The sequence below is a fragment of the Chrysochloris asiatica genome, unplaced genomic scaffold (genome assembly GCF_000296735.1).
Source record: "Chrysochloris asiatica unplaced genomic scaffold, ChrAsi1.0 scaffold00030, whole genome shotgun sequence".
Classification (NCBI taxonomy): Eukaryota; Metazoa; Chordata; class Mammalia; order Afrosoricida; family Chrysochloridae; genus Chrysochloris; species Chrysochloris asiatica.
The window spans coordinates 9,053,882-9,074,853 of NW_006408548.1; the positions used below are offsets into that span (position 1 = coordinate 9,053,882).

Genomic DNA, 20,972 nt, shown 5'->3' on the forward strand with positions numbered 1-20,972 from the left:
TCTCTCTCTCTCTCTCTCTCTCTCTCTCTCTCTCTCTCATCTATCTATCATCTATCAGTTCGGACTCATAGCAATCATGCATAGGGTTTCTGAGAAGTGACTGGTGGGTTTGAACTACCACCTATAGCATCACACAAGCACTATTCAATGAATACACGTTAGTTCCCTATGGAATTTGTAAATTCAGTGAAACACTGTAATCTGTGTGACAGTCAAAATCTGGTAGCTCATGTAAGAGTACATGGTTCTTTTCTGTCTTAGAAACAGTATTGAGTGTGAAGGCAAAGTACTGAATCTAATTTGGTTCCTTAAATACATGTGACTCATGTTATTCTGCGAGATCTTATTCTGAGATATCTATGAAATAAGAGTGCTTCAAATCAAAGCCTTAGGAACTTCTTTAGTTATAATATCCGAGATAAAACATTCTTGCCTTTATCCCCAGCTATAAATTTAGAACGAACCATGGAATAAGTTTCATATCAGCATCCAACAAATTACTTTTATATTACTGAGGACTTCATTGAGTCATTAAACATTTAACAATTAAATGTCACTTAAAATCTGGCAGTGAGTTAGGCTGTGCTATTGTTGTCACTATTGTGTTGTTATTGTTAGTCGACATTGAGCTGTCTCTGGACCATGGTGACTTTATGAAAAATAGAACTAAACATTTACCATGATATCTTCATCATCATTGGTATGCTTTAGTTCACTGTTGTAGCTATTCTGATAATTCTCACTGAGAGGATCCCTCATTTTTGCTGGCCCTTTACTTTAACAAACATGATGTGTTTTTCTAGTGATATGTCTTTCCTAATAATATACCCAAAGTAAGTGACATGAATTCTTGTTATCCTTGCTTCTGGTTGCAATTATTCTAAGACTGATTTGTTAGTTCTTCTTGCAGTCTACAGGATATTCCGATTTCTTCACCAACACCACAGTTTGAGTTAATCAATTCTTCTTCCTTTTTCATTGTCAATGTTTCATTGTCAATGTATTTAATGTGATTAAAAAGACCATGGCTTGGGTCAAGTGGCCTTACTCATCAAAGTGATATTTCTGCTTTTATGAATTTTGAGGTGTCATTTACGGTAGTTCTGCCCAATGTGAACTTAATTTCCTGACTGGTGCTTCCAAGGGAGTTAACTGACTCAAGGAGAATGAAATTGATAAAAACTTCAATTTTTCTCTCAAATTAGCATGGTGTCATTTATTGGATCAGTAGTGAGAATATTTGGTTTCTTCACATTCAAGCATGATGTATCCTAAAAACTGTAGCTTTGGTCTTCAGCATTAAGTACTTAAAGTCATCTTCATTTTTGGCAAGTACAGTTGTTTCATCTGCATACCCCAGGTTCTTAATGAGTATTCCTCCAACACTGATGCTACATTCTCCTTCATATAGTTGACTCTAGGATTATTTGCTAACAGTCCAGAAGGAATCCATAACCATGCCATTGCAAAGAAAGGTGATCACATGGCATACAGAACTTAGCAAATATTGTTAATACCACATGCTAGAAAATCATTGCAGAAATAATTAAAATGATTCTATTATCATTGACAAGGAGCATCCAGCCAGATTTAGAAGAGAATGTTGAACGAAGGATATCACTGTTGATGTCAGATGAATCTTGGTTCAAGAAGAGAATACCAGAAAGACATTTAACTCTGACTTAATAACTATTCAGTGGCATTCAACTGTGTGAATCATAACCAGTTATTGATAGTATGATGAAGAATATGAGTTATATAACATTTCATGGTGCTCATACAGAACCTTTACATGGGTCAAGAGGCAGTTTTCCAACCAGAACAAGAGGATTCTGCATGGTTCCAAACTGGAAAATGTATAACAGACACTAAAGGAACAAAAATAAATGAGCTAAACTACTGTTTATCCCTGAGAAAAGTTGAGAAATGTGACTATATAGAAGAATAGTTAGGAGATAACAAGGTGACACAAGCAAATTTATTCAGAAAGAGTGTCAGGTGATGACCCTGAAGACACACCCATTCCAAATGACTTTCAGGTCTCATACCAAGACAAAGATTACCCTGATTCAGGTTGCCAATGATTTTAACGTCTCAATATTTCCAACTGCTTAATATTATTTGACATAGTTAGTCATTCTGCCATCTTGAAATGCATTTTTCTCCCAGATACCATAATATTATACTCTCCTGATCTCCGGGTCTTTCTCTGCCTCACTGTTTGTAAACTCCTTTTTGTTGTCTTCTTCTCTTAAAATCTTGGAATGTTGAATTCTGTGACCACTGATTTTCTCTTGCTAAGTACACTGCCTACATATGGATCATGATTAACAGAATGGGTACTTAGGCCAAAGTCCTTGATTTAAACCCCACACCAACAGCTGTGTGACTATGTGAACGTCACATAACCTCTTTCAGTGTATATTTTCCACCTAAAAAATGGTGATTACTGTGAATTATGAGTTTAAACATTTAAAACAAAACAATTACCTGCAAACTGCTTAAAATATATCTAGCACAGATAAATCATATATTAATATCTCACAGAGTACAATGGATTTATATGCAATATTCAATACTAGTGATCTCCATTTTATATATTTTACTGTAACCTCAGCTTTACAATTCCTTGTTATTGTTGTTGTTGTTGTTGAGTGTCATCAAGTTGGCTCTGACTCATAGCAACCTTGTATAGGGTTTCCAAGTAGCAGCTGGTAAGCCTGAACTGCTGACCTTAGGTTCAAACTGACCTTAGAGTTCAGTGCAATAACCCACAGTGCTGCACCAGGATACCACAGCAATCTCAAATTGTTAACTTGCATTTCACCTCAAAAATAACAAGATTGAGCAGTCTTCTAGATTGTTCTGTACAAAAAGAGGTTACTCCCAAATCCATCACATTTTGAAAATGGTTTTACAGCCTTTCTAGGTAATGAAGCTGAAATCAAGGAGTTATCTCTAATTCTTCTTTTCTTTAACTTTCCTGTCATATCAAATTCATCAAAAGCATCCATCAGAAACACCTCTAAATTACATCCTAAATCCATCATATCTAACCTCCATCATTATAACGTGTAACATCATCATCAACTCCTTCCTAGACTTCCACAGTGGTCTCCTTGATAATTCTAGCTTGTCCTTTCATGCTCCCTTAAAATCTACTCTTTACAAAGTATTCACAATGATTTTTCAATAAATAAATAAGGAAACAAGGATAAGATTTGATCTCCTTGGACTGGCAAACCAACTCCTTCCATTTCACCCAGTTTAGCTTTATAATTTCATCTTTTATTGTCCACACCCTGTCAACCTCTTACTCACTATATTTTATCTCATTGGATACAAATAAATATATATTTGATGTTTTCTTGTGAATTATGTGATAGTTTACATGGGAGAACATTAGTTTTACATTCATCCTATCGTATATCATTTCCTTGCCATGGTTACAATCCCCTCCATATATCATCAACCAACCAAAGGGTATACCTGCAAGCCTGCCCCTCTGGTCATCAGCACACAACCCCTCACCCTCTCTGGGTCAAAAGTTCATTGATCTTTTTGTTCCTTAAATACAGTAAGCTCATTTTCATCTTCTGACTTTTGTACAAGCTGTTAATTGTGTATATTCTCTTATTCCTAACTATTGCATGTCTTGATTACTGAAACTGAGATCTCATTTTAAAGAGGTTACCAATCTACAAGACACAGGGAGGACTACAAAGTTTAGAGGGAATCAAGCTAAGTACTGTTATATACACACACAGACCACATGGCTAAGGGAGGGAGAGTGAGAGCAAACCCACATATAAGGGTTTGACAAAGTATATTTGTACAAGGGTATTTGTCTTCACTATAAACACAGTTATGGATGTGGTAGAGCATACATGAGATGGGACAAAATGATGAAAACTTCTTAGACTTTACCAAACATCATGAGGCAACAAGTTATTGGGCATGAGGTTTCAGGACCATAGTCTCAGGGGACACCTTGGTCAACTGGCAAAACATAGTCCACAAAGACAATGTTCTACATCCTCTTTTGGTGAGGTGATGCTGGAATCTTAACAACTCATGAGCGACCATCTAAGGTGGTCTTTCCATGTGTGGAAGAAAGAAGAATGATGAAAACTTAAGGTACTCAGAATCAATTAGTCCAATGGACTACTGAAACAAGTGAACATCAGTCTCCATGACTTCTGAGACCCGAAGAACCAGATAGTGCCCAGCTGCCACTACCCTATGATCTAAAAGTGGTATTAGAAGGTCTCCAATAGACTGCGAGACAATGTTGAACAAACTCAAAATTACTTAAAAGATCGGGTGTACTGATCATAAAGAGACTGGAAGAACCTGAGACTATGACCCTCCACTAACTTTCAGGTCAGAAACAGAACTAACTCTTTTGGTCCAATTTTCAGACAACTGGTAGATAGCTATATGGGACAGAGGTGAGGGGTGGTAGTAGCGAGTAGCAACATAGTAAAATATGCTCACCATGGAATGCTCAACCATTCAAGACCAAAAGGGCAACATTACATAAAGACAAAATTCAAAAGGGTTGGGGAAAGAGGGTGGGATGGAAATAAGAACCACTGGGAGGAAGTGGTATAATTGTTGTTACACAGAAGTTATTGCCATCGTTGAGATGAAACAAAGCGAACATTTTGTTGAATGTATAAATGTTTCTGCTCTGTAAACCTTCACTCAATTCACAATAGATACTACCAATAAAGAGTTTATCAGTCTATATTAACATTTCAGTTATTACTTCAACTTATTTTCATGACATTTATATTATATATTTTAACACTTTATTTACTTGTGTATTGTCTCTTCCTACCAGAAATTCTGCGTGAGCAGAGATGTATCAGCCCTTATGATATCCAAAGGCACATATATGACATCTACATACATAAGCTTATGGATATATGTTATGCTAGGCACATAGATGATATCCAATAATTACTGCTGAATGCATGAGTAAATGAACTACAAAGGTAAGAAACAGACAAGATTCATGGATCTTGAGAAGCAATTGTAGGTTGAGAAATGACTTCAAGAATTTTGGGGGGTGGGGAGGGAATGACTGAATGAAATATGGTGGCATGCACTGAGAAACACAACACTAAAGAAGGAACAAGCCTAGGGACAATCCCTTATGGACAATACATTTTATCATTCTTAGAATTTGTTGCTGTTGTTAAGTGCTGTCAAGTCTATTTCAATGCATAGCAACTCCATATAAGGTTTCCAAGGAGCACTGGGAGGGTTTGAACTGCCAATTTTGTTGTTTGCAATCTAGTAATTATCTTACAAAACTGTAATTATCCAGGGAAATAAAACAAGTATCTATAAGCTGCAGATGTAATTTACTAACTATTGAATGTTGCTGTTGTTGTTGTTGTGTGCCGTCGAATTGATCCCGACCCATAGCGACCCTGTATAGGATTTCCAAGGAGCAGCTGGCGAGCTTGAACTACTGACCTTGCAGTTCAAAGTGACTTTGCAGTCCAGTGAATTAGCTCACAGTGCCACACCAGGACTCTAATTACTGAATAGCTAAAGTTATTTAAACAAAGGGGAGAAGACAGAATGCAGAGTAAGAAAAGGCACAACCTCTGGCAAAACCAATATATTCAAGAGGTAGTTGGAGGAAGAGAAACTAGACTGAATAATCTCATTAAAAAACAAAACACAGGAGAACCAGGAAAGTATGACAATCAAGGATGCAGAGAATTGTGGGAAAAAGGAATATTAACAAGACCAAAGAATAATCAAATAACAGGAGGACAAAATTAAAATCATCTGGATGTAGCACTATGAAATGGATACCATGATGCCATTCAAGTTCTGCTCTTGAATCACAAGTCTCTCACATTTCTATGCATTCTGTATGATGTGTGCCGGGAACTCCACCTTTACCAGAGCTCCATGATCTTGCTTGACTCATTAAGAAAGAATTAATGATTACCTTCCCTTATTCCCAGCTTTCATGTGCTACTCCCAACATGGCAGCAACAAAATCTGAGTTAGCTGAAACTTTCAACTAATTAATTTTCACTGTTCTTTATTTTGAGAATGGGAGCAGGGTGGCTCAAGAAGATAAACACTGGAGTGCGAACCACAAAGTTGGTGGTTAAGAGGCCACCAGCCACTCTGCCCAGAAAGAGGAGTCTTCCTGATCCCACAAGGACTTGTAGCTTCATAAACCCCATACAGGGCAGTCTAAGTGAGAAGCACCTTGACGGAACTTCACAACAACAACAATATTTAGGATAAAAGGAGAAAACAATTTTATCAGACAATGTATATACACATTTTTTTCAAAACAAATCATGTGATCCATAAACATTTAGCATCATTGTCTTCAACTAGTGTAATGAAAATAATGAATGGTCAATGGATCATGGGGTCAGACATTCTCAGGTTGCCCCAAAGAGGCTAGAAGAGTATGATTATTTTTTAGGAAATTCTTATTATTTTTAAAACTCACTAAATTTATGTTCATTAGAATATGTATCAGCATTAAAAGTAAAAACATCTATAGAATTTTAATACCATGGATAGTAAAAAAAAATTCTTGCTGAGCCATCAATGAAACGTAAATGTTAGCAAAAAGAAAAATGTCAGAAGACATGCTGAATATATGAAAATTATGTGAGGTAGAGTGACATTCTCCCAATTACATCATTTAGAGCATGTTTAGCAACCTATTCCAGGATTTGATTAATCAAATTATGTGATCAGAAAACTCAATCCATCTGCAAATTTCTTAATAGAAATTATTTTTAAATCTCTGGTTAATTTAAAGTAATTTGGTGGTGGCGGTGGTGTGCCATGAAGTTGGTTCCGACTCACAGCGACCCTGTGTAGGGTTTCCGAGGCCGTAAATCTCTATTGGGGCAGAAAGCCTCTTCTTTCTCCCACAGAGCAGCTGGTAGTTTTGAATTCCTGACCTTGAGGTTAGCAACCCAACTCATAGTCACTATGCTACCAAAGCTCTTTAAAGTAAATTGATAGGTTCCATGAAAGTTAGAAAAAGATAGTTAACACAGAAGTTTAAATTAGACTTTTCTAATTAGTTCAAGTGGCACTTATTTCTGAGGTTCTTATACTCTGATGCATGTGAAAATTATCTGGAGGTTTTTGTTTTTTTTTAAAAAAAATCTCAATATCCAGGCTAAATCCCATGCTAGTTAAATGAGAATCTCTGGTGTAAGATTCAGGCATTAGTAACTTTTGAAACTCCCCAAAGGATCTTCATAATCACCTAAGATGGAGAAATGATGAATTATGCTACCTTGTTCCCATTAAATATGTGCTCTAGTGGCTATGAATGATGCCTTTGAAGTTAGAGCCAGGTTTTGAATCCTGGCAGATGTGTAAACTTGGACAAGTCCCTTAGCCTCTTTGAGCCTTAGTTTACTCAAATACTATTAAGTAATAGATAATAAGTTAGATAATTCACAGGGTTGTTTTGAGTATCAAATAAGATAATATTATCAAAGCTTCACAAAGTACATGGTATGTATTGTTGGTGTTAAGGGGCATTGAGTCAGTTCTCACCCATAGTGACCCTGTACAGGTGAGCTTGAGCTGCCAACCTTGCGGTTCAAACTGACCTTGCAGTCCAGCGCATTAACCCACAGTGCCACATCATAATAAATACTGTTAATACTATATATACATATGCACATGATAATAATTATTAATGACTTATTAATTAGAAATAAATCCTAGGTCTGGTTTATAATAGATACTTGGCAAATACAGTTAAGCTTCTGGTGGTGGCAGTCTTTATGTGCTGTGGAGTCGGTGCCGACTCATAGCGACCCTGCATAGGGTTTCCTAGGCAATCCTCATCTTTCTCCCACAGAACCGCTGGCAGTTTTGAACTGCTGATCCTGAGATGAGCAGACTGATTCATAACCACTGCACTACCAGAGCTCCTTTAAATCTACACATGAATATATGTAATCAAATTTGAGACCTATGCTGACTCAATGAATTCAGACATCTAGTTTGGTTCTCTAAGGCACTCTCTCATTTAAATTATTCAAAGGCAGGGTTCAAAGATTTTTTTCTAATTCACTTCCTTCTCACACCTGCCACCACGCAGATTTATGACACCTCAAACGTAATTTGAGGCTGACTTAGAGAAGAAAGTCACTAATAAATTTTCTCAAGTCTTATTAGAGGGAACTTTTAAATCTTCAATGACACAGTGAAAAAGAACTCAAAAAATTTCCAGTCACATTTTTCTTATTTACTTGGTTACCCCGGAGTGCATGATGACTTGTTTTCCTTTAGTTGTATCTGAACAGTTTGACAGATGACTGTGACAAGGTTACTTTTAAATTGATAAAAGGTTTGATTGTGTCGGTGCATTTGTCAAAACTGTCTGACAATGTGTATAATGGACTCTGCACTTGGAGCCCGGATGGCACTCTTACTATTCAGCGTTCAGTGCACACCACACCAAGACAGCCAACAGGGTTGGGTAAAAGTCTGAGAGATTACCTTGGGCAGACCCTGTAGCTCTCAAGCACAACACTTCTATTTTGTTATCCTTGCTTTTCATTATGGGTGTTCCTCCTCTCTTGTTAGATGTTAAAGTGACATTTCATAGCTTCCTTTTAAATGGGCAATGCTATGGTGCCATAACTTAACATTTATACAGGACAGTGAAGGGCAGCCCAGCTGACTTTTCTGCTCTTCTGGTGATGATCAGAAATGTGTGTCTACCCTACTAAAGAGTTTCTTTCCCTTTTCCTTCAGTCTCCTTCAAGTGTCCTTAGAAACAGCATATCCACTTTAGAACAGAAGAACAATTCACTCTTTGCGCGGACAATATTGCAATTAACTAGAGATGTGCTACTCGTGTGGAAGTGGGGGCAACCTGCCAGGCAGTTTGAGATCATTGTATTAAGTAAAATTCAAAAACCATGATGACTCTTAGATAAAATGCATTGTAGATGTAGAATACAAAAACATATTAATAATTTATTTGATTCTAAATTCTGTCCATTATGCTAAATATTTTATCTTGTAAGAGCAAGTTTAATGTGTTTTAAGGGCATATTTACAAACATATAGTAGCGATTACTAATTTTTCAGCAGGTAGGAAATATAGCTTAATATTGGAAAAAAAGCATCGTACCATCAAAATTTGAATGGATCCATAAAACTTGTAAGAGTCTCTCTCTTTTCATTAAACCAAATCTATCTTTCTTCATTTCCATCTGCTCCTCTTTAGACAAATATGTAGTTGTTGTTAGGTGCCAATGAGTTAGTTCCAACTCATAGCAACCCTGTATAGGGTTTTTAAGGAACTACTGGTGCGTTTCAACCACAAACCCTGTGGTTAGTAGATCAGTACTTAACCTACAGTGCCAGAAGAGGATATAGAATCAAAGTGTTCCCCCCAATGTCTCCACGTGATAACCCACCCCACGAATATAATTGTATAGTCAATTGGAGTTTTGATTTTCATTATATTTGTCTGTGATGTTTTTAACATTACAACCACTACATGTTTAATGGCACACTGCTGACCCATTCATGACAAAGAAAAAGTGATTCATTGAAAATCAAGTGTTTTAGATTCTATTCTGTTTTATCTTCCTGTGTTACTGTTGTTGATGATGGTCATGGGTTTTTTATTGTTGTTGTTTTGTTTTGTTTGAAGTTCACTGGGTTAATTATCTCTTAAGTCCTCATTTTTTTTCATAGAAAAATGAATGCATTGACAAAAGACATTCAGTCACCACATGTAACTGTTCTACTGCCAAAATTATTAATTCAAACATCCTCTTCTGTGACCACAAATTATTCTTCTGGCTTACTTTTCAGCCACTCCTATTCTGATTGCACCTTACTCTGATGGGATTTTTTTCTCTCCACAACTAAAGGCAAATTCAATTGTGTCACCTTTTAATAACAATCTAGTGGTTTCCTCCACTGCTCTTAGTAAAAAAACAAAACACAGTATGATCTAGAAAGGTGTCATCTTATCCCTTTTTATGTTTCCATAGTCTACATCCTTATTTCTGCCAGTCAAGCTGGCTTTTCTTCAACCCCTTGTCCTTGTCATGCCTCCACCATCCATTAGAATTATGTTCATGCTGTTCCCTTGGCCTGAAATGCTTTTCCCTTCACCCTTCACTTAGTTAAAGTGATTCAGTCTTTTGATTTCAGTAGTTACTTCATCAAAGTAGATTACCTTCTTTAATCGCCCTAACTAGGTTGAATCCCATACTACTCTCTTAGTAACAGGTTCTTCTCTCATCTTGCATTTAAAGTTGTAATTCTATATCAAATCATATGGATATTTCACTGGTCTCCCTTTTCCACAACATAATGTAAGCACTGTTATTGCTAGACCTTTGTTTAAAAACACTCACCATTGAATCCTCTTGATATGGTTGTTGACATATATCAAGTACTCTGTAAACATTTGTTGAATGAAAATTTTGTTCTCAAAATAAATACCTTAGAAGGTCTTTAATTACACCATATCCTATAAGATCCACTATTATAATTTATTCTTTCACACTAAACACAGGTATAAGTAGAGAGATGTTCCATAGAGCCAAACTATTCTTCCTATTTATTTATTGGTCTTTGTGTATGTATGTACATGTTCAGTTTTCCTTTGCTTTTATTTGCAATCTTAAAGTAGGAGCCCTGATGAAGAATTGTGAATGAAATTGCTTAAGAACTATTTGCTCTCAGATTATATAGAGAGAAATAATGTAATTTCTTTTCTGTTAATGTGATCTTCTTGCTGCTCATTAGTATTAATATGAATATTATGTACTAATAGCAAATAATTCAATATGTCTATGCTTTTCTGTATATCTGTTTTCTATTATCTTATTTCCATGGATATTAGCAAATATTGCATTTCCTATAAGAAACGAGTAAATCTAAAAGCACTTTTAATTTTATAAGAATACCCAAGAAAATGGATCCTAATCACACGCTCATTTAAATTTACAAATAGTAACTGTTTCTAGGGTAAAATCATTTGAAAGAGCTTGAAAAGTAACACACCAATGCTAAATGATTTCAGTTTTTAGAATCTGCTAATGCAAAATAGTAATGGTCCCTATAAGAGAACAAACTGCAAAAGAGAGACCATGACTTTGCAGATGACCTGTACTGGTCTCCTACCACAGGCTTCTCTAGCTAACAGGTCAAACTTATGCAGCTGAATCAATTCAAGCTAAGACACTGCCAACAGCTCCAAAAAGGGATGGGTGAAAACATGTCAAAAGTGGCCTAAAGAAGGGTTCACTGCTGTCATGAAACTTTAAGTCAAACATCAAAATTTGAAAGTAAAAAAAAAAAAAAGTGTGAAAGATTATCAAGTCCAAACCTATTATTTTGCACCTATGGAAAACCAAAGGTAGAAAGGGGCAAATGATTTGTCTAAACCCACAGACCCAGTTGATGCTAGTTGTTGTTATGTGCCGTGGAGTCAGTTCCAACTCATAGCAACCTTATACAGGGTGTCCAAAGCTGTGAATCTTTACGGGAGCAGAAAGCCTCATCTTTCTCCCGCAGAACATCTGGTAGTTTTGAACTGCTGACCGTGAGGTTCATAGCCTGATTCATAACCATTACACTACCAGAGCTCCTTGTAAATGCTACAGTCAGGACCAAAACCCAGCCTTTTAGTGCACAGCCATGACTGCTCCATTATATACCCAGTCACATCAGTTCTCTAAGATTGTTTTAAAAAACAGAATCAGAATCAAGCATTACATTCCTGCTCCAGACCTCTTCAAGAACTGGAAGGTCAACAAACAATTTTTTTTTTTTTTTCCCAAGTAACATTTGTTGTTGTTAAGTGCCCTTGAGTCAGTTCTGACTTGTAGCAACCCTGTATAGGGTTTCCAAAGGAGCTCTAGTAGCGAAGTGGTTATGAGTCAGGCTGTTAACCTCAAGGTCCACAGTTCAAAACTACCAGGACTTCTTTCTGAGGGAAAAAGATGAGGATTTCTGCTCACATAAAGCCTTACAGTCTCAGAAACCCTATACAATGTCACTATGAGTTGAAACTGACTCCAAGGCACACCACAAATGCAACCACCACCATAATAAGGATTCTGAGGAGTGACTGATGGATTTCAACAGCCAACATTATGTTTAGTATTGAATAATGATGTTGTTGTTGTCAAGTGCTGTCGAGTCAGTTGCGACTCATAGCGACCCTGTATAGGGTTTCCAAGGAGCAGCTGGTGAGCTTGAACCACCGAACTTGCAGTTCAAACGGCTTGGCAGTCTGGCGCATTAACCCACAGCGCCATACCAGGACTCCAGAATAATGATAGCATGAGCCAAATTAGTAAGGAAAAGCCAACAGGGACAAGTAACAATTTCCCTCTCTTCACTTAACATCATTTAAATTTCTTAAAAATATGTAAGGGTTATTGACAAATCTTTCCTCGGTAACAATGTTTCTGTGTCATCAAAATTCTTTCTTTGGGTTAAAAATGCTAATACAGATTTTCAGGTAGTATGTTCACATGTAAATTTCTGGCAACATTTTGCATAGACACAGATGCTAAAAGAGAATTTCATTGGCGGATACTGCCTGGTAGTGTATTCACAAACCAGCTCTCAAAAAGAGAGTAAGTTCTGCTTGGTAAAGTTTGATGCTTTTCATGATATGAATATTTGCATCAGAACAGATTTTAAGCCACCAAAGTTAGCAATGACTACCATACATTTCTGAATATTTAACAATTACCCCAAGTGATGACACCATGGATGTTACATAGAAACCTAGAAATAATCAGCTACAACCCATTCTTCTATAAAGTGGAAACTGAGAAACAAAGAGTCTCAAGATTATTTAATGGCTGAGCAATTTCTAATACATAGGATTCTACTTCAGACATATTACCAGAAGAGATCAGTCTCTGGAGAAGGACATCATGCTTGGTAAAGTGGGGCATTAGCAAAAAAGACAGACACCCCTCAAGAGATGGGGGAGTACAATGGCGTCAACAGTGGGCTCAGGCATAACAAGAATTGTGAGGTTCGTACAGAACTGAGAAGTGTTTCCTTCTGTTGTGTATAACGTCGCTATGAGTCAGAACTGACTAGGTAGCACTATGTCAACAGCCCTCAATATATTAAGTGAAACTTTATGAAGGAGTCAACAGTTTCATAGTACAGTAGATCGAGTGCTTCTCAAAATATGATCATCCTTAGTTGAGGAGCATAAAAAACCCAGAGCTCTTGGAATACATTCCAGATCTAGTGAATCATAATAATTTGGACCCAGGAATCAATCTGCATTGTTGGCTTTTGAGGAGGTATAAGGAGATGGCTCAAAAAAAATTGCCACCACAGCAACAAAAAGCCTTTCCTCAATACCCGCCAATATATTTTTAATGAAGAAGGTTCATATATAAATCAAGGATAATAGATACCCTTACTAGTCACATCTACATCCTTTAAAGGAAATATTTCATCTGATGCTTTGATCCCATAGCCTGTAAACTTTCACAATTTTGAAGACCTGATGTTCCAAAATAGTTGCAATTTTTCAAACAACAGCCAGAAAATCCTAAATTATTTACTTTCTAATTGGAGTCCTGATGTGGCACTGTGGGCTAAAGCATCAGACAGCAAAGTTGCTTGAACTGCAAGGTCGGTGGTTCAAGCTCACCAACTGCTCCTTGGAAACCCTATACAGGGTCACTATGGGTCGGAATCGACTAGATGGCACTTAACAACAACAACAATAGTTAACACTGTTTCACTGTTGGACTGAGAACCACAATGTCGGTAGTTCAAACCCACCAACTACTCCTTGGAAATCCTATAGAGGGTCATTATGAGTCACAACCGACTCTGTGGCACTTAGCAAATAGTTTATCGTAATCATTTTAGAACAAAATCTTATACATATTTGTATGTCTTAGGCTTATACTCTTCCACATTTTTTTGTAGTAACTGATCTAACATAAATATTTACTTAAAAAAAAAAATACTGCCTTACTTCCTTCACAAATAAGGCAGTCGCTAGCAACCGGGCACCTCTACTGTAATCCACATATTTTCTTGGCAGCTGATTACATAGTTAAGTACTTGTGTTTTGGTTTATCTGCCACTTCCTGTTGTTTTGATAATTACTCCCCATCTTAAAATGTAGAGCAAAGGCAAATAAATATTCTCTGCTTTGTTTTACTCTCTTAATATTTTAGAGGTTGGAAATTTTACAAAATAAATATCCTTTCAACCTTCTTGTAAAAGGATTGCAAAAGAGAGAAAGAACCATTGAGTAATAGTTTCCCAATTCTTACAAATCCCCAGCTAAGTAAGACACAATCCAATCTGCTATACTGATACTAATTTGAAAATAATCAAACAGTAACAGAACTACAGTTCTATGATTCTTAATTCATTATCCACTATTAATTTTATCTTATGTAAACTTAAATATGTCTAATTTATTTGCATGGAAATGAGAGTTAATAAAATAAGTTATGAGAGTTAATAAAATAAGATAAGAGAACAATGAAACTCTTTTGGAAGGCAATTTAATCACTTCCACATTTCCTAGCAAACACAAAACTACTTGGTGAGAACACAACACTTCTTGGCTTTGGTGGGAGATGGCTTCACAGGACTTACAGTAGATATTTTCCCGGAAGGCAGAGAATAAGTCACATATTCCTTCAATTACCTGGCTCGGGTTGAATCAACAGAAGCCCAGGTGAAACAATGATTAAAGCACTCCATTGTGAACCAAGGATCAGGAGTTTGAACTCAGCTGTTCTGCTGGAGAAAATTTTGACAACGTGCTTTTGTGAAGATTTACAGCCTTGGGAGCTCTATGGGGCAGTTCTACTTTGTCAAACAGGGTCACTGTGACTCAGACTTGACTACATGCCAGTGGGTTGGTGGGCTTCTGGGGTTGGACTAACATTTAACAAGCACTGAGAAGATATACTCTTTAAGACAGAAGCTAGGCATCCTGAAATCTACCACATCTGAGTTCTGAGATTCAACTACTACTACTCAGGGAAAGTTGCTTCTTTCATGAATTTCTCATTGGTTCCACAAACCACATGGCTTGAAAACTACACTCAATATTTGCTCACCATCTTTCAGTCCAATGTTGATATATCAATCAGCACTCCCATGTATATCAGCTCAAGAACGTCCAACTTCACAACAAAAATTAAATCCTAGTCCCCAAAATAAACCAAATTCAAATGTCAGCTTTAAATTCTGTTTGTATGGAAAAGTCTTCCTCAACAAGACACCAGCAAATTCGTACCGTGGGTGATATAACAAGTCCAGTATGGCTGAGTCCTCATGGGCAAGTATGTAGGTTAGAAACGGTACAGAGAAAAGAAGGGCACTTACGGTTGGCACAGCTTGATTAGGTCCTGGTCAGTGGTGCCTGGTGGAAGACCTCGAATGTACAGGTTGGTTTTACTCAACTGTTCCCCGCTACTGTTGTTGTTGCTACTGTTGCTGCTGCTGTTTGTGCTGGGGCTGGGAGGAGCCATGGGGTGGGGAGCTGGTGCATAGGACTGCTGAAAACAGAAAAGGCTGTTACTGGAAAACAGAGCCAGCACCTGTTCATAGGCCAGCAGAGCAATTCAAAAGCAGTGCAGGCTTCTCAGTTCTTCAATTACATACACATCCACTTAGATTACTACCATACGTTTGTTTCTGAGAGCATCGTTTGCTTTATCCCTTCTAGCCCTGTCTTTGTATCAGCATAAGTCAGTCACAAATGGTACCAAATAAAGGTTACCAGCTAGTCCTGAAAGTAGCATATGGCTTCTAAATTAATCCCTGTTCACATTGTAATTCTCCTTAGACCTGTAAAGCAAGATGTAATCTCCATCCTTGATAAAAGAGAACATTTCACTGTTGGCATCCAAGCTATGCTTCTATCTTATCTTTAATACCTATGCATCTTTGTTTCGCTTCTATTGTTTTTCACACCATTACTATCCAGGACTCTATAAATAGTAATCCCACAAATGAATGAATGAGAATCTATTTTAGCTCTTTCCTCTGTTTCCAACAATGTTTCTCTATATTTGATTATCCCTTGTTTGCAAGACTGAGCCACCTTCTCTCTGTGAATTCAACATTCCTTTTAAATTGTGCTGGAGGATAACACAGTACCAACAGGTCGGTTTGAACTACGAAGTTGGCAGTTCAAACTCACGAGTTGCTCCTCAGAAACCCTATCCTGGGTTGCAATGAGTTGAAATTGACTCAACAGAATTTAACAATAACAACAGAGTCTTAGCATTATTGACATTTTACACAGGAAAAATTTTTTGTTAACAGTATCCTTGGTCTATACTTACTAGATGCTAGTAAACTTCCCTGTCAGTTGTGATAACAGAAAATGTATGCAGATATTACCAAAGGTCCTCTGAGGAACAGCATTCTATCTAGTGTAGAACTACTATTCTAATATGTCATGGCTTTTTATGACAAAATAGAAATGATACAATGAACCCCAACAACTTGTAACATATACACAATAAGAGGATATTTATAATTATACATGCCACTATGCCATCATCAGTCTCCTAGTGTGGTGTTGTAGGATCAGCACTTGACTGCCAACCACAAGGTCAATGGTTCAAACCCACCAGCTGCTTCTCAGAAACACTAAACAGGGTCACTATGATTCAGAACTGACTGGTCAGCATTTAACAAAAATAACAATGCCATTATCAGTAAATAAGTATACTTATTCAGCTTTATTATATCATTTTAATACAAGCATATCTTTTTAAAAATTCTCAAGTCACCCTGATTATTTGGGTTCCAGTCCTTGAAGGGTCTCTCATTGATTGTGTGACTTTTGGATGGTTCCTTCCCTTCTTGAGAGTAAGTATTCTCATTAAAATCAGGAGGATAAGAATAGTATTTCCCTATATCACAGAGTCCTTACAAACAAAGACTCAATTAGCTGTACAAAGTAAATACAAGCAGAATGATAACCAGAAAGTCAGAAAATAAACAAATCTTAATAATAATAAAAGTCACAGGAATAATAATAATGGTAATAATGTATGATACATATGTATCTTGACTAGCTTATGTACCTATCAGAAGTTTTTCTCAACCATCTCCCATAATATTACCAAAGACACAGTAAACACATCATCAACTTTCTAACGTGGAAATTTTTGGCTGGGTTCTAACCTGAAAACTTGACTTATTAGCTGTTTTATTAGGGCTGGCAAATCTGAATCAATCAAACAAGTTTTGACACAACAGCAAAAAGTCTTTATCCACATGAAGTTCAATTATAAGATATTTTGCACCATGGATAAAAGCTCGGGATAATATGATGACTCGAAGGAAGAAAATGAAGAAAAAAATGTTGTGTCTCTACAGTCTCATTCTAAAACAGTATTTTTAAAAAAGAAAACCACAATAAAAATTAATTGTGCAGACTTTGTTTTCTAAAACTGTGTGTGAAAGCCTGAGTCAATAGCCTTTTGAACTCAGAAAGATGATGAGATATCCTGGAAATAGAGCTAACTTTGACCTTGATCAGAGATAGCTTAACTCTTTTGTAGAATCCTACAGTGACTTCCTGGTGTGAGCTGTGGGTTAATGAGCTAGACAGCAGAGCTATTTGAACTGCAAAGGGTGGCAGTTTAAGCTCACCAGCTGCTCTTAGGAAACCCTATACAGGGTCACTATGGGTCGGAACCGACTCGACTGCACATCAAAACAACAACAACAACAGTGACTTCCTGAACAGCGAATAAACCTATGCTTATTTAAAAGTCCTCAAAACTCCATATGAGTCTTTGTCTGGCTTTCTGCAATTGCATATTATACCAGATTCCACTCTACTCCCAACTCTGTACCACCCCCATTCTCAGTATAACTCTGCCAAGCTGACTCTTACAATACCCTTCCAATCTCAAATTGAGTATCACCGTATAGGTCTGTTATTTTCCTTCACAACATTAACATCTCTGGTTCTTATTTAATAGATTTTGATCTATTTATTTGATATCTGTCTCTAGCACTAAACTAAATAGTCTCTGAGAGCATGAATTGTTAACCTTTATATCAATAGTCTAGCTTCATACCTGATATAGAGTAGATGCTTAATCAATATTTAGGTTACATCAAGTCCAATAAAAATCAAATAAACACAGCACTCCACCCATAGAGACAGGGGACCAAGTTTTAACAGTGCCCACCCTATTCTTTGCTATAATAGTCTGTTTTAACCTTTCCAGGATTTCAGATTTGCCTAAATCTAGATTTTCTACTGGCAATAAAACAAGTACTCTTATAGTCAGTTTGTTACAATGTTACCCATTATATCTGCTCTCTTATCTCCTAATTCCCCACACCAGCCACTCATCACAAAGAACCCATCTCTGCATTTGTCACTCCTACAGCCTTCGTACTAGAAACCTTGGTGTTAGTTTATTATATCCCTGATCTTACAGTTATGATGTTGGAAGAGAATATTGAAAGTGCCATGGGCTGCCAAAAGAACCAACAAGTCTCTGTTGGAAGAAGTGCAGCCAGAGTGCTCCTTGATGACCAAACTTCATCTCTCATACTTCAGACATAATGTCAGGAGGGACCAGTCATTGGAGAAGGAGATCATGTTTGGTAAGGTGGAGGGTCAGAGAAAAAGAGGAAGACCCCAGTGAGACAGACTGCCCAAGTGGCAGCATCAGTGGGCTCAAGCGTGGCAACAGTTATGAGGTTGGCCCAGGATCGGGCAGTGTTTCGTTCTGCTGTGCATAGGATCACTATGAATCAGTACCGACTCAATGGCACCTAACAACAACAATCTTACATCCCACAATACTTTGTTGTTGCTGTTAAGTGCCAATGAGTAGGTTCCTACTTATAGAGACCCTCTTTAGGGTTTCTGAGGAGAGTTTGATGGGTTTGAGCTGCCCACAAAGCAGTCCAGTACTTACTCAGGCAGTGCCATGCTAGGACTCCTTTAGGATGATTTAGTTTAGTATCAACATTAAAAGCAAAAATGTTTAATGAATTTCACAGGAGAGTACTTTCTCCACTCCAATATTTGAGTAAAATTGCATAAATCCATTGCCGTTTGGAATTTAATATCTATGCTGCTGCTGTTAAATGCAGTAAAGTATGATATGATTCACAGAGACCCCGTGTAATTCTAATCCATTTTCCAGTATGAGAAACTATCACTTCCATCCTGATGTAAATTATTCTGTTCTCCTCAGACTTCCCATATAACTTAATCTTCACCTCTTTTATCAGCTGAGCACATAGTAGGTACTTAAAGACACCCTAGCTAAATGGCTTCTTGGTCTTTTTATCTCAAAATGGGACTAACTTGATTTTTACTATACTTTCCTTATGTGGAATCCTGGTGTGGTGCTGTAGGATAAACAGTGGATGGCTAATCACAAGGTTGGTAGTTCAAACCCACCCTGAGTCTGAACCAACTCAATTGCACTGAACAATATGTTTTATTCTCTTAAACTTTTCAGGGACATTTTTAAAGCTAGTCAGTACCACTTTCAACTTCCTTGGCTCCAAATTCTTTGAATTCCATTCTGTACTTAACCTGCTTTTAAAAGGAGGCTTTGTTAAAAGCAGTTATTCCCTTTGCATAGTCTTTAAAAACACCAGGGAGTCAGAAAAATGTCTCCAGCTTTATGTATCACAGATCAGATGGCCCAATTCAGACTTTTAGAACTTGACTGGTTAAATATGAAAACATCAACAGGATGATCAGTATGTATTTACTTAATTCTTATTTTTTTCTTTAGCATTCTTTGTGAACATTTATATAACTGGAACACCATTAGGTGAATTGTGTAGTGTCTAAAACAATAAATCTGCCCTTCAAAGAGTCTATTATATTCATTGGCGAACAGGGTGGGGTGGAGGGGTTAATGAAACTAAACAACCAGAAGCAAACCAAACTTGGATATAAAATAAAGAAACTATGTGCATGAAGATGGTGTATGCAATTTATAAATATGATGAGAGGCACCAAATTATTTGAAGAAGTATTTCAAGAGCTCTTTGAAAGATATATGCAATTAAAGGTTATTTTATATATCAGATTCTTGCCTATGAATTCTAGACATTCTGCTGATATAAGTAAATTGTCTCAGTGTTAGTGAATCAATCACTCCATGGAGTTTAAGATACAATGTAGAGAGGGTTCTTCCTAATGCATACTATTTCATTTTTCTGTTTATGATTATGCATGACTCAGGTAGCACCCTGTACTATGAATCATTCTCTGGTTTTAGAAGTTATCAATTGAAACTCATGTCCACTGAGTTTCAATACATCTTGTTGTATTAAGTGCCCTGCCATCAAGTCAATTCCTACTCCCACAGACCCTGTATAGGGTTTCCAAGGAGCAGTTAGTGGTTTTGAACCACCAACCTTGTGGTTATCAGTCCGGTGCTTATCCAGCAACACCATATTGTTGTTATTGTTAAGTGCCATCAAGTTGGTTCCCATTCACAGAGACCCTGTATAGGGGTTCCAATGAGCGGCTGGTGAGTTTGAACCACCAACCTTGTGGTTCTAACTAACCTTTCAGTCCAGTGCTTTCTCCCACAGCACCACACCAGGACTCCATTCAACATCATATGGTGGTGGGGCTTGTATACCTTGGAGTCTGTTCCGACTCATAGCAACCCTGTATAGGGTTTCCAAGGCTGTAAATCTTTAGGGGAGCTTAGAAAACCTCACCTTTCTCCCACTGAATGACTGGTAGTTTAGAACTGCTGACCTTGAGGTAACCAATATGCTACCAAGAGCTCCTAGTAGGATGATTAACCTCCTCATTTAATCAACAAAAAGTTGCCAGAAAGTTCCATGCTTAACAAATGCACAAACCCAAATGAATTAATTTGTGAAAACCTAAATTAATTTTGTATGCTCTCCTGCCAAAGACAGATGATCAAATTACAGCATAT

General features: G+C 37.1%; 1 protein-coding gene across 9 annotated transcripts in view; it reads right to left on the reverse strand.

Moving 5' to 3' along the window:
• RBMS3 (RNA binding motif, single stranded interacting protein 3) overlaps positions 1-20,972 on the reverse strand; it is a 1,190,010-nt gene that overhangs the window by 943,769 nt on the left and 225,269 nt on the right. For 6 of the 9 annotated variants that reach the window (XM_006851596.1, XM_006851600.1, XM_006851601.1 and 3 more), the window contains exon 2: positions 15,394-15,566. In XM_006851596.1, the coding sequence (XP_006851658.1) occupies positions 15,394-15,566 (173 nt within the window). The remainder of the gene's footprint in view (positions 1-15,393; positions 15,567-20,972) is intronic. The other 3 variants (XM_006851603.1, XM_006851604.1, XM_006851598.1) reach the window with 1 other exon arrangement.